Genomic DNA, 23,544 nt, shown 5'->3' with positions numbered 1-23,544 from the left:
ATGATAATAGGTGTGAAGTTGATAAGAATGTATTTCGCCTTTAGACTTTAGGAAATGCTTGTAGGATGCTGCATATGTCGGTTCACTGACAGCGTCCATAGCCCCTGGTACACAGTCATATGAGTGTTTGCATTGTGCACCTTTGTAACTGTGTAACTGGTCCATCGAGAGAGGAAAATGATTGAGGTAAGGTGCTTACCCTGCATACAAGACACTGAAGGCAACAGACATATGGTGTAGCATTAAAAGACAGAAACTTGTTGATCCCATTCCTGACTCCCTCCAGGAAGGAGGAACCTACACATAAACTTATCCCATCAGGTCTGGACTCTGGTGAGGGAGGAATAAAAGTTCCTGACAAGGTAGGGTGACCTGTCTCCCTGGCCAAATAAGGGACACGGGAGAATAACACTGTCCTGGCCAAAATGGGCCAGATGGTCACCTTACATTGGAGTCAGGCTGTGCCTGTCCTGTGAGGGCTGCCACCCTGCTGGGGGGGTGGTGCTCCCTCGCTGCGGAGGAAAGCTGCAGCTCTTGACTGTCCATGATTTGGGGTGCTGGGAGCAGGGCTGCCCCCCACCAATGAAGCTCCCAGTTTCCCCCAGCCAGGGGGAGCCAGGAACAAGTGGCAGCCGTGCTGGTCTGGCTCCTGGTTCCCCCAGCTGTGAAAAGCCAGAACCAAGTGGCAGCCCCCTGTGCTCTGGGAAAAGGTGGAATACTGGGCAAATTATCCCCTTTGGCAAAATAAATGTGTAGGCCTTCGTGGCGCCCCTAATACAGGGCTGTCCCACCCAAAGCCAGATGGATGGTCACCCTATGACAAGGGGAAACTGAATTTCTTTTATGGAGTTTGGACTCTGAGCAGCAAAGATTCCTAAGCATAAGCACAGTGACCCTCCCCAGCTGATTGGCAGAGGCTAGCCCTGAAGACCCATTCACGTCTGATGGATTACTAACTCTGTCCCTTTTGAAACCACAGTGTGACCTCTCTTGCAGGTCTGTGTTTGCAGCTTTAGCTGTAAAAGCTCATTTCTTTTTCCTAGCTAATCAGTCTTGAAACATCTATGAAAGGGTAGGCTGCAGTCTTTCCTGTAAGACCTCAGGTTCCAGCTGATCCGGGGTAAGTGACTCTTTTCCCAGAACCGGAAGCAATCTGGTGAATTTGGTGTGACCCTGTATTGTGATCTCCAGCTTGCCTAGATGGCAAGGGGAGTGCCTGTGACTCAGTGGTAAAGCTGATACAGTGACCCAGGAGCTGACATTTGTGACTGGGTTGGTCAACTCTAATTTGAGAACATGACACAGTTTGGCACGTCTGCCCTGGAATGGGCACTTGTGGTCACAGCCCACTTTGAACAGCGTGACGCCACACTTTGGGTTTGTGCTCTCACCCTGTGAGAAAATTAAAAAGCAGTCAGGTAGCACTTTAAAGACTAACCAGTCTTCTTCAGATGGGTCTGTCCCACAAAAGCTCATCCCCTTATAAATTATTTTGTTAGTGTTTAAAGTGCTACTCAACTGCTTTTTTGTTTGGATAGAATACAGACTAACGTGGCTCTCTCTCTGTCACTATTCACCATGTGAGAAAACTGAATATTTGACAATCTCCAAATCTTCAGTGTTCACTTGTGGGTCTAAGAATGAAGATAATTTGCTTTTTAGCTTTAAACAATTTCTGCCCTTCTGCTATAAGAAGGGAAATAAAAATACTCCAGTAAGACCCTATAAAATACACATGGATAATTGATTTGTGTTTCAAAGGAAAAGTTTGACTACATGTATAGTAATGTACATGGGTCAGCGAAGAGTTAAGGACGCTGAATATAAAGATAGGTGGTATATGAACAGAATATAGCACATTGCTCTGAACAACCCAAGGTCACAACAACTAGAACCAAAGTTTGGTGCAATAAATGAAATTGTAACCAAGTAGCAAGCAAATTATTCACAGGGCAGCTGGTATTTCAGATATCCGTGTTACTATGGTTCAGGTCACTGGACCATGAACAAAACCGTTTTTGTGTTGGTGCTTTTGTTCAGAGCCAACGTTAGACTATATGGTTTGTTTGTTCTTTTGCCTCAAGTAATACTATGTCTCTAAGGCCCATTAAAAGATCTGTAAACATGTCTTGTAGTGAATGACTCACGGAGCTCAATCCATTTATCTTCACAAAGAGAAGGTTAAAGGTGACTTGATCACAGTTAGTACGTACCTGTGGCCTTGGCTTCTATAAAGTATTAAAAATAAATATTAAACTGAACTGAACTACAGCAAATAAACTAAGGCCTGAAAGTTAAACCACAATACACCATTGAAGGACATCTGTATTAACAAACAAAATCCAAGAAAATTCCTATCCTATAGCTACACAAAAAGTGATGTTTAAAAGAACATTATTTAGACTGCAAAGTCAAATCTTCAAACATTAGGAAACATCAGCATTCCAGTTGCTTGTGCTATTTTAATTCCAGTCTCTGGTGTGTATTCATTATGACGTAGTCTTTAAGTATGTGGTTAATGACATACTGGATCCTGGCATCCCCAGATGCATAGGTTTGATGGTGGTCAGTGAAGCGATGTCCACATGGCAGTTGCTATTTTGGGATACAAGGGTATCTCTCCTCCCTCCCGCAATATCCAGGCAAACACGCATGCGTACTGCACACACTAAAGCTATGTGAAAAGACTGTTAAAGTTGCAAAGTCATGCACTCACAAGTTAAGAAATGCCAGACCATAGTTCGGTCCCCTTATGCATATACCACCTTTAATTACATTATATACAGTAGACCCCTGACATGTGCAGGTTGCTTTCTTGTGCAACCCCATGGCTGTGTCTACACTAGCCCCAAACTTCGAAATGGCCACACAAATGGCCATTTCGAAGTTTACTAATGAAGCGCTGAAATGCATATTCAGCGCTTCATTAGCACGCGGGCGGCCGCAGCACTTCGAAATTGACGCGCCTCGCCGCCGTGCGGCTCGTCCCCACGGGGCTCCTTTTCGAAAGGATCCCACACACTTCGAAGTCCCCTTATTCCCATCAGCTCTTGGGGCGAGACGCGCGGCGGCGAGGCGCGTCAATTTCGAAGTGCCGCGGCCGCCCGCGTGCTAATGAAGCGCTGAATATGCATTTCAGCGCTTCATTAGTAAACTTCAAAATGGCCATTTGTGTGGCCATTTTGAAGTTTGGGGCTAGTGTAGACGTAGCCATCATGTAAGTCAAATTTCGTGTAACTCAGGGAGCCAGGAAACTGACCAGTTTCCCTGTTCCTGTCAGTGGTGGGCAAACCAGAGTCAGGCTCTCTCTGTGTGGGAGTCAGAATATGATCAGCGCTGCTGCCTGGGTCAGTTTCCTGGCTCCCCTGGGAGGTGGGCAGCCCAGAGCCAGGTGCCAGTGCCTCACCACTCAGAGTTACATTAACCCAAGATCCGTGCAATATGAGTGTGCGTATCGCGGGGTTCTACTCTACTACTGTTCCCATGCCTTCTTGGTCAATGCACTTTTAAATAAAGAATTTAATCATATTAGGAAAAACATCACAATCAATGTAAACAATCCTTCCCGTTTCCCGCGGTAACATCGAGTTCCTTTCTCAACTAGAATAAGTGATAAATTCTCGGTGTGAGAGTCAGAACTCACCCTGGGATGTAGTGAGGATCAGGGGTGAAGAGGCTGGATTTCTGGGGGTCTGTCATTGTTGCTCGGCATCTGTACTTTGGTCTCCAACTTGTAAGAGACAACTGCAGCTACAGGGTGAAGTTAAACACAGCTGCCATGGCAACCATTGTGAAGCTGCCACTAGCCAGCAGCAGTACCAGAAAATTTAATGCACTCATTACACTTCAAACCAAACGGAGGCCTGTACGTCTCAATTTTCTGGATCAACTACACAGACAACTGGACAAATTCAGAGGTGGTCCTAGGGTCTATGATGATGATGAATAAAAGTGCTTTTCTTTGGTTTGAGCTACATGTGGAAAGGCCCTTGAACACATCTGCTGACACAGTTTAACACCTTGTACAGCTTGACCCTCTCTAGTCCAGCATGCTGTCATCAGGCAACATCCACAATCCAGCATGATTTTAGTTAGCTGGAAAACCACTCATCATGGGTGTGGCCAAATTGCCTATGGTCTCATGAAGCTTGTTTCCAGCCACCAGTCCTGGCTCTCAGTGTTCTGGGCTGTTAGTTAGCTGGAATTTAACCCTATATGTCTTCTAAGAGCCAAGGAAGCAGTGGGGGTGTTGGTAATGCTGCTAGACAATACTGACCACCTGTCATCTGGCAAATTCTCTTGTTTGGTGCCAGTCAGGTCCCGAGGGTGTCAGACTAGAGAGTTTAAACCTGTATTAGCAGGTTGTGTAGTAGCCTATGTCATATAGCTTTCACCTAGGCAGTAAATCCTCAAGTTATGCAGGGGTTGTATTCCTGCAGTGCCTGCGTAACTCAAATTTTCGCGCAAGTCGAGAGGAGCCGGAAAACAGACTGCTGCTTGGTTCCCAGTGCCCTGCCACTTACGGGATCCAGGAAATTGAGTAGGCATGAGCTGGCCAGTTTCCTGGGTCCTGCAAGCAGAGGGGAGCTGGGAACCAGGCAACAGCCTAGCTCCTGGCTCCCCTCTGCTTGCAGAGCTGGGAAAACTGAGCAGGGCAGCAGTCTTGGTCAGTTTCCTGGCTCCAGCCAGTAGAAGGGAGCTGGGAACCAGGAGCAGCCTGGCTCCCCACTTCCCTTCACTCCTTGGAACCAGGAAACTGACCAGGGCTGCTGCTTTAGTCAGCTTCCCAGCTCTATAAGAGGAGAGGAGCTGGGAGCCAGGCTGCCACCTGGTTCCCAGCTCCCAGCTACTCCAGGGACCAGGAAACTGCTACTGTCAGGGATGGCAGCCTGACTCTTGGCTGCCACCCCGATAGAAGCAGTTTCTCACTCCTGTCGTGGCAGCAGTCATGTTAACCTGAGACACACACACCTTGGTTGCGTATATCTCGAGGGCTTACTGTATTATTAAATACCCAGGTAACATGATTGTAACATTTGAATCACAGAACTGGAAGGAACCCTGAGAGGTCAGCAAGTCCAGTCCCTGCACTCAGGGCAGGGACAAGCACCATCTAGACCATCCTTGTGAAACTGTGTCTATACAGCATGCTAAACGGTGCTTCAGATCACGTTAGCTAACGAGTTTAAACGAGTCATTCACACACACACACACACACCCCGCCAAGCATCACTAACACGCAATCTGAGTCCTAAGAGGAAAGCTTTTCAAGCATATCTAAGGCATGCTGGTGCTGCACACCAGAGAGCCACCTTGTGCATGAGGCTGAATTGCCCCAGCGGTTTGTTGTGTCCCATGCTGTTGAAGCTTAGTGCTGTGTTACAAACATACAAAGCAGAGCCATGCTTCACAGGTGGTTCCAGTGCTTTGTGGGCTGGGAAAATTGCTTCGCTGGCCATTCAGTTAAGTGCCACTGCTGTGGACTCCACGAGCCTGGAAGCTACCCTTTTAAGTGTCCCCGAGCAGCCACAGCCAGGTGGATAGGCACGGCTTTTGGAGACCCAGTTCCTGAGCCCTGCCAGAGGCCCACCAAGCTGCCAAGACCCTTGTTAGCTCAGGACAGCAGTGCAGGCTGTTCCAGTCAGGAGACAGGGCTTGACATGGACAGCCTGCTCTACCCAGTCAGTCCTGTTCGTCACCTGGCTTTGCTTGGACTTCGTGGGCAGTTTTGTGAAGACTCAGATCCACCCTGTCAGAGCCAGAACTTCCTCATAAGCTGCCAATGACAACCATAAGAACATAACATAAGAACATAAGAATGGCCATACTGGGTCAGACCAAAGGTCCATCCAGCCCAGCATCCCATCTGCCGACGGTGGCCAATGCCAGGTGCCCCAGAGAAGGAGAACAGAAGACAACGATCAAGTGATTTATCTCCTGCCATCCATCTCTTGCCCTTGTTCTGAAGGCTAGGGCACCATACTTTATCCCTGGCTAATAGCCATTTATGGACCTAACCTGCAAAAATTTATCAAGCTCTTTTTTAAACCCTAATAGAGTCCTGGCCTTCACAGCCTCCTCCGGCAAGGAGTTCCACAGGTTGACTGTGCGCTGTGTGAAGAAAAATTTCCTTTTATTAGTTTTGAACCTACTACCCATCAATTTCATTTGGTGTCCCCTAGTTCTTGTATTATGGGAAAAGGTAAATAATTTTTCTATATTCACTTTCTCCACACCATTCATGATTTTATATACCTCTATCATATCGCCCCTCAATCGCCTCTTTTCCAAACTGAAAAGTCCCAGTCTCTCTAGCCTCTCCCCATATGGGACCCGTTCCAAGCCCCTAATCATCTTAGTCGCCCTTTTCTGAACCTTTTCTAATGCCAATATCTCTTTTTTGAGGTGAGGAGACCACATCTGCACGCAGTACTCAAGATGTGGGTGTACCATAGTTTTATGTAGGGGAAGTATGATATCTTTTGTCTTATTATCGATCCCTTTTTTAATAATTCCTAACATCCTATTTGCCTTACTAACTGCCGCTGCACACTGCGTGGATGTCTTCAGAGAACTATCCACTATAACTCCAAGAGCCCTTTCCTGATCTGTCGTAGCTAAGGCAGTGTTGGCTGTCTGTCTGTCTGTCTCTAACGTTCCCTCCACCCCTCTAGTTGTTGCTGCTGTGGTCGTCATGCTGAATGAGGGAATTTTGCTGTAATGTTACTAGCTGGCTGTACGACTCTGCCTACGCACTTGCCACAGCTACCCTGGGGTGGCAGGGAGAATTGATTGTTCTCCCTGGTGCCTGGGAACAGGTAGCTGATGCACAGACAGGCCACTTGGGCTTTCTGGTGGGGCGGGGGAGCAACTCATTTGACTGGAACACCCCTCCAAGATAATGGAAACGTAGGCACCTGGGTATTTAATAGCACCCTGGTGCCCCAGAGCTCTGCCTGGGTCTCTATGGGCTCATGCTGTCCCTCAGAGGCTTCTCACTCTGGGTCAGTGATTCCTACAAAACCAAGCTGTGGTCCCTCGGCTGTTTGGCTTCCACCTGTAGCTGGGCCAATTCCTGCTCTACTCAGACCAGATGGATTTCCCCCGGGAAATGTGGGCTTCCTCCAACTCTTGTTTGTACTTTCTTACAGTTTCCTTGTGTCTCAGGCATCATGGTATCACTCATGGGGTCTCCTTAACCAGGCTCCCAGCTACTCTGTCTTCTTTCTTCTCTGGGCTGAGACCCTCCATCCTGGGCTGCTGTTCAGGTATTTCCCCCATGTGGGATGAGTAACCCAGCCAGGCGCTCCCCAGCATTGCTGGCGCGCTCAGGCCCTTCATCGTGCTGACCTGGATTCTAGCTCTCCAGCCCTGTACCTCCAGCTCAGATTCTGCCATGGGCTAGACTCATATCTCCTCATGCCCATAAGAGATGTGTGTTGGGAGGTGTCAGTCCAGCCTAGTTGCCTTCACCTGACCTTCCAAAATGTACCTACACCCTGCACAATGGTCCCTCTAACATCTTCCATGGACACCGGGAATGAATTTTGTCATGTGCACCAAGGAATGCGCATCTGCGCACCAGCAGTAAACAGCTGCTGCTGGCTGTGGCACTCTGCTTATTGCCTGAACCGCACCCGGGCAGTCACACACGAACTGAGCTTACAGGGACCACTGACCCTGAGGCTACCAGATTCACTGCCATTCATCCCAGCCTGACTGTCACTCTCGCTGGTGGGTTAGCCCTGGTCTTTGGGTCAGATCCCCCACCAACTGGTCCCATGCTCACAGCCTAAGTACTCACAGCACATTTCTGGTAAGGCCCTTTTAACAGCTCTGGGCTGGCCACACCTGTAGCAGACAGCCAGGTCTCCGAGTTGCTTCCCACTGGTACTGCCCATAGACTGCAGGGTTCCCTTGATCCCTTGCTGTTGTCGTCCATCCTCTGAGTCTAGCACCCTTGAGACTCCTCCCATTGCTGGCTTCCCTGAGCCACCGCTGGTGCGTCTTAGTCTAGCATGCGACTTGGGTTGTTGTTCTTCAGCCTCCTCATAGCCCTTAGCTCACTCAACTGCCCCCCGCAGAGGCTGGCTGGACACACCAGACCCAGCTGGGCACCCCACCAGGCAGGACTTCCAAAAATTGTTCTAGGACCATCCGATCCTACACTTTGCATGGAAAAAATGCTGTCCAGCCTTTGTGCCTGTATGGCTCTCATGTCAGACCTAGCCAATCCAAAATGGTTGCCCTCCTCACTGGATAAGAATGTGCCCACTCACCACTTACTGCCCAGCAAGCTGCTTCAGCCTCACATCAGTTCCTTCCAGCCTGTTGCCTTTGCCACATGCCCAAAGGCAGAAGAAAAGCCAGGGGTCATTGTCCAGGCTGAGGTTTGAAAAACCTGGAGCCAACTGACCACCAGTCCCATAACCACCTGGCTTCTTGGGTGGTGTGTGACCCAACCAGCTCTGTATCCACTCCTATGGTTGGAAAAGGACCTCCTGTCATCTTTGCTGTGCCTTGAACTGGGCCTCCTACAGCCTGTGCTCCTTCGCCATTAACTGTGTCCACAGGGCCTGGATCTGCTCAGCTCCTACACATCAGATCTCGCCTTCCATGGCTCTGCCTCTTGCTGATCAACCTGGTATCAAATAGGAGCGTATGGCTTACACCGCTCAGGCATGCGTGTGCTGTCAGAGTGTGGCAGTGATTTCAGGCTGTGGCCCCCAGGCTACGTCCCTGGAGGCACTGGTTTCCCCGCCTGGGCTGTTCTGGCTCTGGCTGTCCAGATGAAGCAGTTCAATCCACTTCAGAGGCTCCCTTGCTGTTCGACTGTAGGTCAGTTCCCCTCTGGGCTGGGGAGGGGGGAGTGCAGTGGAGGGGGAGATGGACCCAGGCCCACCCACTCCTCTGGGCTCCTGCCGCGAGGGCCCTAAGCATAGCAGCCACATGCCAACATATCCCTTGAACTACATGGCTTTCAGTTCCCTGGGCCACTTCTCCATTGACCCAGCGCTTGCTGTGTGTTACCTTTGCCACAGGGCTTATCCAAGTTCAGACCCAGGAGCCAGCCAAGAGCTCTTCCTTACTGCAGCAGTCCCTGCCAGCACGGTGCTGTCCAGGGTGCTGCAATAACCTGTAGTCAGCCTAGACCTCCCTCTGTTCTCCTTTAGGTCCAGCAAGGAACTGACTATCCCTCGTGTGGCAACTTCTTTTATCTGGCCCTCCTGAACCCTCATTGGCAGCTTCTCCTGCAGCAGCCTTAGGCTGCTAGTGTTCCTTTCCTGGTATAGGTGTGGCAGAATATTGGTGCCATCAACAAGGGGCTTCGGGATTTGTTACAGACATCCTGCATAGGTAAGCCAGTCCTCCTCCCAGTACGGGGCCACTGTGCCAGTTCCACTTCAGTGAGGGCCAGCTGTGTCTGCAGGGCAAGGGAAGCCTCTGACACAGAGCATTTATAGCTGTCTGCAATCCAACATGGAGAACTACTCTTGGCTGAAAACTAGCTGAGCTACCGTTGCAAACAAGCGTGTTTTGAGCCAATATATCAAAGACAAAAATACTTATGGTATGAACTTAGAGCTTGTTAGTAACGACTTCTTGAGGGGGTGGACTCTACCCTCAGCAAGTTCGTGGATGACACTCAGCTAGGGAAAGAGGTAGGTACCTTGGAGGATAAGATGCAGAGTGACTTAGGCCCCACTGTAGCTATTGCTACCTTCTGAGATGGCTCCTATGTGATGGGCAGGTGACTCCTGGCAGCTTGTCCCCAGTCTCAGGTTTTTCCCACCCTCTGGCAGGAGTTGCAGGCCCGAGAGTACCGCTGGACAGCTGCAAATATCCCTGGCCAATAAAAGGTCTGAAGCAGCCTCGGCCGGGTGTGCTGGATTCCCAGGTGCCCCGAGAGTGGGCTGTGATGTGCCAGGGGCAGCAGCCTGGGGAGATACCTTTGGGGAACCACAAGCTGCCATTGGATCCCCCATGATCCTCCTTTCACTGGGGAAAGCCATTCCTGGTACAGGAATTCCCTCTCCCACAGGAATCTCTCCTGACAGCCTCCCCCCAGGGGCTGAGCCGCACCACTGCCAGCCTGGTCCCTCAGCATCTGCAAGGAGGGGTCTGCCTGCACTTTGGCCTGGAATTCAGCAGCTGGGGATGGGACAGGGACCTGTTCCCCACCACTGCAAGTCCTGGCCCTGCTGAGCCCTGTGCCTGTCGGGTGGGGGCCCTGTGCCCCTGCATGGTGCCCTCCCATGGGTCAGGGCCGTAAACTCACTGACACTGGCTATGGGTAGTGACCAGAGCACTGTAGGGTCCTTCTGGCCACTCCTCTAGGTCACACCGCCCCCCCCCAGCAGCACTGCCATAGGGAAGTGCTGGCGCACCCCATTTTCTTGGGGTCCTCCTTAGCCCCCCATTTTGGATACACCCAGGCTATTGGTACCTTGAATGGGGTCCTGTCCGTGTCCCTCAGGGTCGGCTGGGTGTTGGGCACCATGTGGTCTGGGCCCACTTGCTCAAGTTGGACCAGCGTCACCTCCACCCCCGTGTCCCAGAAGCCCATCACCTTCCTGCCCCCACCTCCAGGGGCACGAAGCACTCGCTCTGCAGGGGCTGCCCTGCTCCCCTACTGGTACACAGAGACACCCGCCTCTGGGGTGTCTGGTCTCCTGGAGGCGCTGGCCTGTGGATCTCTTCCTTCCCAACCTGAGGACATATTGCCAGCCTCTCCCTCCTGGGCAGCTGGCTCCTCTGGCCACTGGGGCCCCTCTCAGTAGACCCCATGAGGCTTCTGCCTATTGGGCTTGTCTGGGAACTTGGGGCACCGGGCCTGTCTATGCCACTTCTGCCCACAGCAATAACAGACCAGGTCTCACTGTGTCCCTCGGGCTGGCCGCTCCATCCAGGCCATGGTTGGCCATCTGGTGGGGAGCATGGCTGGCCCCTCTTTCCTGGGCTCACCCTGTAGTTGATTCCCTCCATCGCACAGCCAGGACTCAGTCTCTCTGGGATTCTTTTGCTCTCCAGGATTCCCTGTGCCTCCGGGATTCCCTTTCAAACCTCACCCAAACGTCCATGAACTCATCAGCCAGCTTCCCTGTACCAGGTAGGTCCTCTGGCTTCCAGTCCTCAAGTCATATCCTCCGGTCAGGTGGGCGCACTCTATAAAACTGCTCCAGGACCACCATCTTAACCAGGTCCTCTATGGTCTGTGCTCCTGTCCCGAACACCCACTTGTGGTAGTATTGCATCGTGCGGGAGGCCAGGTCTAGATAGGTCTCCTCCGGCCCCTTCTGTGCCTCCTGGAACTGCTTCCTGTACGTCCCGGGGGTCAGCCTGAAATTATGCAGCAGGGCCTGTTTGACTCATTTGTAGTCGCCAGGCTGCAGCCCCTCCAGTTTCTTGAGCACCTCTGGGGCTGTCTGATCCAGCAAGGGGTGAGCTGCAGGAGCCATTTGGCTGTGGGGGGACCTGGTGTAACTCGCAGACTCACTCGGAATTAAGAAGCCCGTCCACGTCCCCCATGTCCTTACACTGGGCCAGTACGTGGGTCTCAAAGTGACTGCCAGTCCCGGGCCTCCTGGCCCTCTCCCCACTCACCGCAGTGGGGGGTCTTGGTTTCTCAGCTCTGCCATGGTCTGCTCATGCTGCCGGTCTCGCTCCTTGTCCTCCCACTGTCTCTCTCAGTCCTGGCGCTCCTGCCTACGGCCTTCCAGTTCCTTTAGTTGCACCTCGGTCTCCAGCCGTCGCAGCTCTGTCACGGGGGACCCCAGCCAGGACAAACCACTGCTAGCAGAGCATGGCCTGGTGGGCATCACACCTGTCTGGGGGAATCCAGCCCTGCCCTCCTGCCTGAGAGTCTGAGGTGACCAGTTGCTTCCTGCTGGGACAGGCCCCAGACCACTGGACTGGTCATTCTCTTCCAGCTGGGCGATCAGCTGGGCCTTCATCGCTTTCCCCACAGTCAAGCCCTTCTGTTTGCACAGACCCACAAGGTCTGCCGTCATAGGGTGGGTACAATCCATTGCTCCACTATTCCCCTGGGTGAAGACTCACCAGCCGAAGCTGCAGCACCCCACAACTCCCAAAAATCGCTTTGTTCTGCCTCCAGCACCCCTGGCTCTTATAAGACCTATGACCTATGAAGAAAGGCTGAAAGAACTGGGCTTGTTTAGTTTGGAAAAAAGAAGATTGAGGGGGGACATGATAGCGGTTTTCAGGTATCTTCAAAGGGCGTCATAAGGAGGAGGGAGAAAACTTGTTCTCCTTGGCCTCCGAGGAAAGAACAAGAGGCAACGGGCTTAAACTGCAGCAAGGGAGGTTTAGGTTGGACATCAGGAAAAAGTTCCTAACTGTCAGGGTGGTCAACCAGTGGAATAAACTGCCAAGGGAGGTTGTGGAATCTCCATTGCTGGAGATATTTAAGAGCAGGTTAGATAAATGTCTATCAGGGATGGTTTAGACAGTACTTGGTCCTGCCATTGGGGCAGGGGGCTGGACTCGATGGCCTCTCGAGGTCCCGTCCAGTCCTAGTGTTCTATGATTCTATGAAGTCTCTTTCTTCTATTGTGCTCAGTCAGTTGGTGCTGGAAGCCCATCCATGGGTGCAGTGGAGCTCACTCTGCCACCAGTTGTCATGGGGTTCAGGGGTCCCCAAGCACTGCACCCTAACCACAGCCAGAAGTGACTCTCCCTCAGCAGGTAGAACAGGAAGTTTATTTGTTGACAGAGACAAAGCATCGTGCAGAGGTTTCCTCACTGCAGGCAGAGACAGTCATTCCAATCCAGCTTGGGGAGAGGAGGTCTGAAGGGTGTCCCATCTAGGGACTAGCCCCCTTCTTTTTTCCCCTCAGCACAGGCTAACTGCCCTCCAACTCACCCCTCACCTTCTAACCGCCAGCCCCTGATTCACACCAGCTGGGTTCCTCTCTGCTCTTTGTTCAGGGACAGAGGTTTTATATGCCAGCTTAGGTTACAGACAGTCGGGGGGTCATTCCTGGCCAAAGTGAGCTGCTCAGCCTGTCGCTCACGTACATCCCCCCCCACTACATCACATCTTTCTTCTCAACTCGTGCTTAACAATTCTTTCCTGTGTCCATTTCATGAAATGGCCTGTGGATAGTCATTCCAAGGTCACAAACGGCCATTGATATACCAAAGCTACAGCATGTTGCTCTGAACATGTTCTCAGAGCAGACCCAGAGCAAATAAGGAGAAATTCACTTCTGTTAAGTTTATCAAGATTTATTGATCCGAGAGACAAATGTTGTAGGAGTCAATATTTAAACTGAGGGAAACTAAAGCCTGACATTAACAAACCCAAGAAGTCCTTATACGTACGCTTACATATTCTGAATGTTTTACACCAGAAGCACGTAGAGCTCTCGCCTGTGGCTGTGAAGATGATGGGCGAGATCGAGAAACAAACTATTGTTTACTTCCTATTAGCCAGGAAGCAACAATTGCATAACTGAACTGACTGTCTGAAAGAAGAAAAACTGTTAGCTCCAGAAGAGCCAATCAGGACGCAGCCATTTGCATCTGAGTTCTAATTGGTTAACATTGTTACAGACGTCAGTCTATTTGATCTCTGAGGAAGGAAACAGCAGAAATGTACTGCTGCATCATGGGACAGTTTTGGGCCAATTCTGCATCAGGATTTCCTACTAGCACAATTATTCTCTGAGTGTAGCTAAAGGCACTTCCCTTTTCCCTGATGGTCTCCCCCACAATACACACAGAGCTCGTCACAATAGCATGTGCTCTGGTGACGGACAGAATATGCTTGTGACTCAGGAGCGGTTCGGACTAACTCCAGTGCTCAGTTTGGTGCTTTATGAGTGTTTAAAAAGTCTGGAACAGGAAGTGCTAAATTTCTACTTTCTCCATCTGGGGAGGTTTTTCTTTGGTCCTTAAGCATTTTAGCTCATTAAAAAGTGTACAGCGGGCCCCCTACCCAGCACCTGATAGATCAGCAATGGAAGAAGTGGGTGGCCGTGTGGGATCTGAATTTTCTGCCTCCCCCCCAGAGGGATTTTTAGAACATTATAAAACCTTGGGAAAGAGCATCTCGTCATCTCATCCAGCTGAGGGGGGACTGGCAGCTCAGCGACTAGATATTTTTAGTAGGAGGCATACGGCAGGAAAAGCAAGCGCAGCAGGACTAGCAATGACATTCTCATCAGCCTCTCCTACTGATGCCGGTGGGAGACCTCCCAGTCAGGTCAGGCAGGAAGCCCATGGTCTGCCTGTCAAGTAGAAATGGAGAGGCTGACAAGCTGACGAGAAGTCACCTAGCACAGGAAGGCAGATGGTGGAGGGTAGGTGCACTTGCCCTTTTGCTCAGGTTCTTGCAAAGGGTGCAGCAATTCTGATTTCACGCATTCAGTCCCACCAAATGTGAGTTCCCTCCCAGCATACAACAGCATTGACCTAGACATCTCATATTAATGGGTATTTATACAGGATTCATTGCACATCAGTCCATTCTGGCTACAAGTTCATAAGGATAATAAATCTACATAGACACAGTAGTACAGTATCAGCTATTTTCCAACACAAACCTCTACCCCAACCTTTATCTTAGACCAGAGAAAGATCCTCTTCTACAGTGATCTTCCTATGACCTTTGACATTCATTTTTCAAGACAAAAATCCAGTGTGGGAAAAAGGCACATATGTAACAAAAGCAGTGCGTAATAACCACAGGAATAAAAGAACATGGACTTGGACTCTTCTATCCATATCATCTGCAGTCCCTGATCATACTACCTATACTACCTTCAAAGGCTTTCTCAGTTTATCTCTGTCTGGTTCTCCAGTCCCTTTCATCACTGCCTATTTCTATTCATTTATGGTTAGTTACATTAGAGTTATCTTCTTTATCTTCAGACCGAAATCTCTGGAGAGCACTTGTTGCCCAATGTGCCCAGGCACACAGGCGGACCTAAGTCTAAGTCTAAGTCTATCTTCTTTAGCAAGGACGTATGGAATTGCTTACTAATGTGCACAGAAAGTCTAGATTTTTAGAAGACGACAGACATTATTTCTCCAGATCCTTTCTTCCAATCCTAGCTCCTGAACTGTTGGCCTTCTCTTCCCATCTCTTCTGGGAGAGCTGGAAGTCCCTTGTAAAGTCTTCTCCAGTTTTGTTTGTTGTCCACAGGTGTCTGTAGCAAGAAAACCCCCTCACAGTATTTCCAGGAAAATATGCAGAACAGGAGATGATTCTTCTACCAATAAGACAGGATTCCTCTGGTCATGTGTGTCAAACCATGGCCAAGAAAATGAGCAGCTGCCATGGACATCTCAATTGCAAAGAGACTGAAGTCTAAGGGAGTGTCGACGGAGGGCTGCCTGCCCGCCTGTTTGGGAGAGACAGGCAACAAGGGACACCACCAATATCATCATGTTCTCTGTTATTGGCCTCTTTTCCTCCCAGGTCAAACGTTGCAGTCCATTTGTTCAACCAGAAAGTGGTGAATCATATTGAAAGTGGGGCGATCCTTTATATCTCGGCTCCAACACTTTAACATCAGGTCAAACACAGCACTGGGACACAGAGGTGTTTGGGACAGATAGATCTGCAAGAAGGAAACATACAACTTCTTCAGTGTTATTAAATACCCTATTTATAACAACAGACGGCTGCCCTTGCTCTAGGTTTTACAAGGCAGTGAACAGCCATGCGTTAACTTAACACTGCCCGGGATGATTTTGTCTGTGTGGATAAAGTTTCACTGAGCCCCCCGGGGAGGAAACAGATACAGGTGCATGCATTAGCCATGTGGTTGTTTTGGCAGCTCAGGTTATCACAGAACTCTGATCAGAAAATGGGATATTCCTCTGGTGAGACGTTTCAACATTTCAACAATCGTTCCAAACCAAAACAAAGCCTAAATTTCCAAACTTCCTGTGCAGTGAAAAGTCTGAAAAAAGTCAGCTATTCAGTCAGCAGCTATTCCGAAATAACTTTGCGAGCACCTACACCACACAACCACTATTTCAGAAACATTTCAAAACAGCAGTTGGCTTATTTCAAATTTTGGTAAACCTCGTTCTGCGAAGAACAATGCCTATTCCAAAATAGTTATTTCAGACAGGGAAAAGGGGCTATTTCAAAATAAGCAATAGTGCATCCAAGGACTTTATTTCAAAATAGGCTGTATTGTGTCTGGATGCTCTATTTTGAAATAGCTGAGCACTACTATGAAACTCAATGGACCTAAACTGCAGCAAGGGAGGTTTAGGTCGGACATTAGGAAAAAGTTCCTAACTGTCAGGGTGGGCAAATTGGAATAAATTGCCTCGGGAGGTTGTGGAATCTCCATCGCTGGAGATATTTAAGAACAAGTTAGATAAATGTCTATCAGGGATGGTGTAGACAGTACTTGGTCCTGCCATTGGGGCAGGGGGCTGGACTCAATGGCCTCTTGAGGTCCCTTCCAGTCCTAGTGTTCTAGGATTCATTTTGTGTGTAGCTGCACTATTTTGGAATAAGCTGTTCTGGAAAACCTCTTGCAGAATAACTTATTCCAAAATAATGCAGCTGTGGAGACATCGCCCTAATGTTCACCCTAAATCTCCCTGGTTACAATTTACACCCATTGATTCCTGTCTTAGCCTCAGAAGTTAAGAACATTTTTTCACCCTCTTCCTTGTAACAACTTACTATGGATATATGTCATCTCTCAACCTTCTTTGTCAGACTAAGCATATCAATATTTTTTATCTTGCATCACAGGTCATGTTTTCTAGACCTTTAATCATTTTTGTTGCTGTTCTCTGGACTTTTACCAATTTGTCCAGCTTTTCGCAAATGTGGCACCCAGAACTGGACACGGTATTCCAGTGCAGAGCAGGGCAGAAAAATTGCATTGCATGTTTTACAACCCTGCTGCTAAAACATCCCAGAATAAGGTTTGCTTGTTTTGTAACTTTGTTATACTGTTGACTCACATTTAACCCCCAGATCCCTTCCTGCAGGACGCCTTCCTAGGCAGTCATTCCCACTTTGTGTGTGTGCAACGGATTGTTCCTTCCTAGGGGGAGGATTTTGCATGTGTCCTTATTGAATTGACTTCATACCATTTCTCCAGTTTTCCTAGATCATTTGAATTATAACCCTGTCCTTCAACACACTTGCAATGCCTCCCAGGTCACTCTTCACAAAGGTTATGTTAAAAAAACAGCTGCAGCCTTAGAAAGACCAGTTGAACTGATCACTCAAGGGAGGAGGGAAATTAGCAGCCGCACAAGAAGAGAGGCCAGGTGACAAGGAGAGGGTTATGGAAGAAAAACACAAGCAGGCTGGGGGAGGCAGGGTGGGAGGAAGAGGAGGCGTGGGGCGGGAGGGAGAAGGATGACCGTAGCTGGGTAAGCACTTTTAGGAGGGAGATTGGCCAGTCTGTCTTCCTCAACGCAGATGAATCCCCGAAGGATCACCAGGACAGGATGGTCTAGCGAGGAGGAGACAGGGGGTTCAGATGCTTACTGCTTTGTATCATCTGCGCTCCCCAGTGCTTTTCACGGTGAAGTAAAGAGCACAAGTCTGTTAGACCCTATGCAGAGTACGCGCCCCACCGCCTCACAGCTGCTCTCCACTCGCAAGAGAGACAAACCGTACCGAGAGCTGGAGCTTGGACAGCAGGTTAGGCAACTGGGGCAGGTGCGCTGAGGGGCTCCCTTCGGAGAAGGGGCAGCGCCTAGGAACTGTGCCAGGCAGGCCAAGGGGAGAGAGGGCGGCAGCCTGCTTGGACCCCGCTTTCCCCAGGGATTCAGAGCAACGGAGGCTTGGCTTCCCCTAGTGGGGGAGGGGTGCTGCTCCGACCCTCCTAGGACCGACCAGGAGACTTTCAGCTGAAGGGCTCTCGAACCCGCCTCTCCCCTCACCCTCTGGCGGCCCCTCTGCGAACCAACACATCACGGTGGAGATGCTACGCCTCAGACCTCGGCCGGGGCAGCGTGCAGGACAACGAGGGAGCGCAGCAGCTCTCGGGCTCTGTTCCAGAGGCTTCACCCTGCATTGCAGCAGACTCTGGAAGCACCTGCCCACTGAAGCAGCCCTGAGGGGCATTGTTCAACGGGCTTTTCCCCCTGACCTTGAACCGCAGCAGTAGCTCTAAATACTGTGCACAGGTCCAGCGGTGAGGCCGGAGCCACAGTGCTGTCCCTTTTGGGGGTGCAGTACGACAGATCCGAATACCCTTTGATGGGGCAACGAGGCCAGGGCCATTCTGGGCTCCGCCGAGTGGTAGAGGAGGAGCCTACACTGCCCAGCTCTCTGAGGTGAAGGGGAAGAGGACAGGGCAGCTGCTGGAGAGGTGAGGGACGAAGGGCAGAGGATGCCAGGGCTGCTTGAAGGCCAGGAAAAGGCAGCAGCCCCGCAAGATTCAGGAGAGCCAAGGGGGAGAGGATTCCGCCTCACCTGCCTGCCCTGGCTCCGGAAGAACTCCCCTGTGTTCTCGATGACCTGCTCATCCGAGAGGAGGCTGTAGGGCTGCTCCTTGCACAGCGTGAACATCTCCCAGAGCGTGACCCCAAACGCCCAGACGTCACTGGCAGTGGTGAACTTGCCCTGGGGAGAGAAGAGCAGGTCAGCCGCTGCCATGTGTGCAGGGCTGCTCCGTGCTCAGCCCATCGCTTAGGACAGGACTTGGGGGGAGATCTGACCATTTCACTGCACCGGCTGCACACGCGGGAGGTGGGTAAGATGCCTGAAGAAGTGGGTCTTACCCACGAAAGCGGGTGAATGAATAAATCTGGTGGTCTGTGAGGTGCTACCGCACTGCTTGTTTTTCGGCTAGCCAGGAAATTAGGTCTGAGGTCGCAGTGAGAGACAGCTGCCCAAGAGAGCAGTGTGGTTTTGGCCTCTGACTGCACAGAGATGCACGGTCAAATAGCAGGGCAGGGGTTGCCCCCGTAGTGACTGTGCCTGGAATATTATGCTCAGGTCTGGGCAATGCCCTGCCAGAAAAATAACAAGTCCACAAGAGAGCAGCAGAAAGGGCTGGGGCTGGCAGGCCTGGCCTGTGAGAAAAGCTCACGACTAGCTCCTCCCAGCCCAGCCTAGTGGTGACCCCAACATGAGCCCAATGGGCAAATGCCTGACAGGGGCTCCCAGCAGGAGGGGGAAGGATTCCCCTGGGCTGAAGAGAGCGTGGCTCGGAGCAGTGGTGAGAAACTAGGAGAAGTTTATCTACAGAATGGGCAGCCTGTGTCTCGGGGTGAGAACAGCTGCTAGGCACGGCGGTAAGTGCAGTATCAGGGCACGACTGGACAGACTAGCTAGAAAGGAGAATCCGGCTGAAGACGAGGGGTGTCCTGTGAGCGGCTGAGCTGTCTCTGGAGGGGGAAGAGGTGGGAGCCCCATTGCTTGGGACCTTGAAAACTGGACTGGGCAAAACAGTAAGGGGCATCCTGTGGAGCTCACTCCTGCCTGGCTGGCTGGGCAAAGGGTATCAGACGCCCTGCAGTGCCCCTGTCCCCATCCCTAGGAATCCTCCCAGCTTGCTACAAGACTGCTGGCAGCTCTCCTACCTCGGAATTCACTTTGGGCCATGAGCCCTCTAATTTTTTCCATCCATGGGCCGAACACGTGCTCTGTGCACCATGATAGAAACACACGCTGCCCGCTGGAGGGTGGCTGCGGGTGCTCTGCTAACCAGCTCCCGCCTCTCCTGGGCCCCAGCGCTCAGCTCACAGGGACCGCTGCTTTGGGGCAGGTTTTCTAAGGCATTCAGGTGCCTAACGGGCAGACAGGCTCTGCCTGGGACTTTCAATAGTGCCTCCGCTGCCTCCAGACCCACAAAGGCCCTTGGAAGCCGTGACCCTGAGCAAATCATGGGACCACCACCCTGACTCACAAAGCTCCCATGCAAGAAGTGGGAGAGGCAGGCCTTGGAATTCAGGTCACAAAAGCAGCTCGCTAGGTGGGGTGCCGCCGGGGCCCTGGCACATGCTGAGGAGAGGGGTGTGCTTTAAGCCTTTCCCTTCTCAGGCTGCAGCGAAATGCCTGTCTGGGAGCTCTGGCACACACCCCTGCCGGGGCTGAGAGCCCAGGCGCCAGGCTGGCTGGGACCCTCCACGCTGCTACTCGTAGCTCCTCAGCGCAAGCTCCAGGAGCCCATTGGCTGACTCAGGCTTTGAGACTTGCGGCTGTGGGGCCCTTAGGCACCAGCCTCGCTCCCCACCGAACCGCTGGAAGAGGCAGGGCTGGCAGCGGCCACCTGGCAGCTCTTAGCCCAGGCACTAGCACACCACCCGGGACCTGGCAGACTCAGGTCCAATTTCCCCCTCAGCCTGAAGGGGAGAAAAGACTGAGCAGGAACCTCCTGCTGCTCTGCTCAGTGCATGAACCACGCGGCTCTGGCCTAGGCTGACCTGGGGCCCCTTCAGTCACTCCTGCTGAGGCTGCTGCACTGTGGATTAAACAACTGAAGAGTCATTGGATTAGAGAGCAAGCGAGCACGGGAGTGACTCTAGCTCGTTGGCTAGGCCATGCAGAGGCAGGGTGGGATACCCAGGTCCAAACTTCTGGCCTCGGCAACACTGGTTAGGTAGCACAGTGGAACAGCTTCCCCCAGGCCTAGAGTGTGCTCCAAACGGTGCTTACGGCAGAGCAGGGGGAGCGTTTGGTTCAGCTAAACATACTGACCAGCTGGGGAAACTGAGGCACCAGTCTCGCTGGCACAGAGAAGGTCAGACCTGTTCCAGCTGAAATACTTAAAATGCGGTTTCAGCCAGTGAGTGGAGAAAGAGGGAAAAGATCTCGCTCCCTCCCTCCCTCCCAGTTTTTGGCAACCGATAAACTGGGGCCGGGGGAGGTGGCTTGCTCAGAGCCAGTGGGAGACCTGTAGCATTCAGGAACATAAACACAGCCTTCAGACACTCAAGCCTCAGCTTGGGAGCTGCAGGGACAAGTCAGCCACTTCTGGGAGTTGCACAGAGCCAGGGCAAATAGGGAACCTACCCTGGCCCGGCTGGCCAGACTTTTAATGGCCCGCTTGGCAGTTCTGCCCAGAGCTGCCAGGGTCCCTTTTTGCCCGGGTGTTCATTAACCGTGGAGTTGGCGCAGTCGCGTGGAACACTGCAGTCTGCCTGGGACAGAATGAGAGCAGTTCGGGATGCATGCAGCTACCACAGGGACAACCGGATGAGGGGTACAGCTGGCTGGCAGGGCCCTGTTGATTAGGAAAGGAGACAACCAGCCGAGAAAAGGAGACGTGCTGTTGTGCCAGTTCCTGTCCGAAGCGCGCACACACACCCCAGCCGGGGGGCACGGAGAGAAAGCAGAGGGAAAGGGTGCCCTACCAGGAGGATACTTTCCCAGGCCATCCAGCGGATGGGCAGCACGGCTCTGCCCTGGATCCGGTAGTAGTCCCCGCTGTACAGGTTCCTGCTCATTCCAAAGTCTGCAATCTTGATGGTGTAGCTGTTCCCCACCAGGCAGTTGCGGGTGGCCAGGTCTCTGTGCACAAAGTTCAGGGAGGCCAAATACTTCATTCCCGAGGCGATCTGGGTGGCCATGAACAGCAGGTTGGAATAGCTGCATTTAAAAGAAACAACAGGACATCAAAGGGGAGTTTCCTTGACTGTTCCCAATGGGAGACTCTTGCCTGCTGCATGCTCAGTGGTGTCACTTCACTCCCACGTCCCTCCTTATTGTGGTCAGTGTAACCTGCAAGCTCCCACTGAACAACCTGCCATTTCCGAAGAGAGGTGGCCGGCCGCGGCAGACCGGCCATGCCCGCCAGCTGGATCCCTTGGACACCTCCACACTGCAACTGGGAGCCAGCCTGTCTGCCCAGCTAGACAAGCAGCACACTCACAAGCGCACTGTGGCTGTTGCTGACAGGCGGAAGCCTGGCCTGCCACCCAAGGGCAGACCCAGGGCTCTGGTAGGGCCAAGCGGCAATGTCCACCCTGCTGTGCTAAGCACAGTAGCTGAGCCCTGCTAGTGTGACACGCTCGCTCTCCCAGCAGTAGTGTCGACCCACCCTGAGCTGCCGAGAAACCACAATCAAGGATTTTACAGCCCTGGGCCAGATTCTCCAGAGCCCTCAGCTGCGTTTTGATCACTAAAATAAGCTGCCAGATGCCCAAGGAAGCTCAGCTCTGGGTGCTGGGCCATTCTGACATGTGGCCTCAATGGTAGGGGCTGGTCACTTGAAAATGTAGCTCAACACTATTGGGAAAGCTGCCCCGACTGATGGGTGCTGGGTGGGGCTTAAGCGTCGAAGTCATCGGATGTGCAGCCAGACGGGAGTGCCGGTGAACCTGGCCCTAACCAGCACACTGTCCGGTCTTGCGGAACAGCTCGTGTACTTCCAGGGCAGAGAAAGGGGAAGGCGCCCCGACTACCACTGTCACCTGGCTCTGGAGAGACCTATTTACCCATTTCATGCCCTTAACCCTGCCCCCTGGGCACATGCACTATGGCACAGCTGTAAAGACAGGACCACGTGCGGGTTGTGCTAGAGGTCCCTGTCTCAACCATGCCAGCAATGGGGAGAGGAGGGACTGAAGCAAGGCCTTTGGAAAGAGAAGGTGTAGGTGAGGCAGGGCCCTGGAAAGACGGGTCCTATCACAGGCTCTGCCACAAGCATCCCTGGGCTTCTGAGCAAGTCCCTGGATTCTCAGAAGCAGTCACGGTCTTCCTGCAGCCCCTCTGCTGTGGCCAGGTGCTGCCCGGCCATTTGGGGTGGGATGTGGCACAAACGCACACCAGGCTGTTGCATTGGCTCCACCAGTGTATTTATTCCTTCCTGGCCAAGTATACCTGTCCCACCGGCTCAGAGCAACAGGAGGTTCCCCTGCAGCCTTCCCTCCTCCGCCCTGTGTCACTCGCTGAGCTTTCCTGGTTTCCTGCCCCTTCTGCTCGTGTCCTCCCAATCACACTGTAAACCTCAGAGCCCCCCCATCCAAAGTGTTTCATTGGTCACAGCTCAGCTTGCTGCCTTCTTCGTGACGCAGCAACATCAGTGAGCAGGGCACCTCTTGCAGTGCCCTGGACCAGGGCCCCGTGGTGCAAGGCGCTGTACAAACAGAACAAAGAACGTTCCTGCCCCAAGAGTTTGCAATCAGAGCATTAGACAAGACAACACATGGACAGACAGGCAGGGGCCCCCAAAGAAACAAAGAGACAGTGCTCATCTACAGGACAGGCCATGGTCTCAACACATCAGCAGCCAACCATCGCCAGGCAGGCGGGGAAGGCTGGTGTTGGCAGCAGCGGGGGAGGGGAGGGAATGGACCTCCCAGGAGCAAATGAGAGCTGATTCATGCGCAGGGATAAGTCATGAAGCTGAGCGGGGATTAATCATGAAGGGCCCTGAGAGTGAAGCCAAAGAGGTTGTGCATGAGATAATGGGAGGGCGGGGAGGGGTAGCAAATGGTGACAAGATGGCAGCAAGATGAAAGCAGTAGGTAGGAACATGGCATTCAGAATGGCTCAGAGTGGGGGAAGTTTGCATCTGTCAAGGTCCCAGAGACAGGTGTTACCGCCTGCCAGATGTGAGTGGATGGGAGTCCGGACACCCG

General features: G+C 52.0%; 2 protein-coding genes across 4 annotated transcripts in view; both read right to left on the bottom strand.

Moving 5' to 3' along the window:
- CIMIP2A (ciliary microtubule inner protein 2A) overlaps positions 1–3,699 on the bottom strand; it is a 35,933-nt gene extending 32,234 nt beyond the window's left edge. The window contains exon 1 of the mRNA XM_075015849.1: positions 3,644–3,699. Coding sequence (XP_074871950.1) covers positions 3,644–3,699 — 56 coding nt within the window. The remainder of the gene's footprint in view (positions 1–3,643) is intronic.
- A 9,539-nt stretch (positions 3,700–13,238) lies between these two features.
- Positions 13,239–23,544, bottom strand: part of LOC142023773 (discoidin domain-containing receptor 2-like) — a 98,376-nt gene continuing 88,070 nt past the window's right edge. For 2 of the 3 annotated variants that reach the window (XM_075015043.1, XM_075015042.1), the window contains 3 exons: positions 21,316–21,550; positions 18,431–18,580; positions 13,239–15,587 (listed from right to left, as the gene is read on the bottom strand). In XM_075015043.1, the coding sequence (XP_074871144.1) occupies positions 15,447–15,587; positions 18,431–18,580; positions 21,316–21,550 (526 nt within the window). In that variant the 3' untranslated portion in view covers positions 13,239–15,446. Of the gene's footprint in view, positions 15,588–18,430; positions 18,581–21,315; positions 21,551–23,544 lie in introns of those variants that run through there. The other variant, XR_012648307.1, reaches the window with a different exon arrangement.

Source organism: Carettochelys insculpta, chromosome 21, assembly GCF_033958435.1.
Source record: "Carettochelys insculpta isolate YL-2023 chromosome 21, ASM3395843v1, whole genome shotgun sequence".
Classification (NCBI taxonomy): Eukaryota; Metazoa; Chordata; order Testudines; family Carettochelyidae; genus Carettochelys; species Carettochelys insculpta.
The sequence above is the reverse complement of the archived record's forward strand: the minus strand, read 5'-3'. Positions and strand labels throughout refer to the sequence as shown.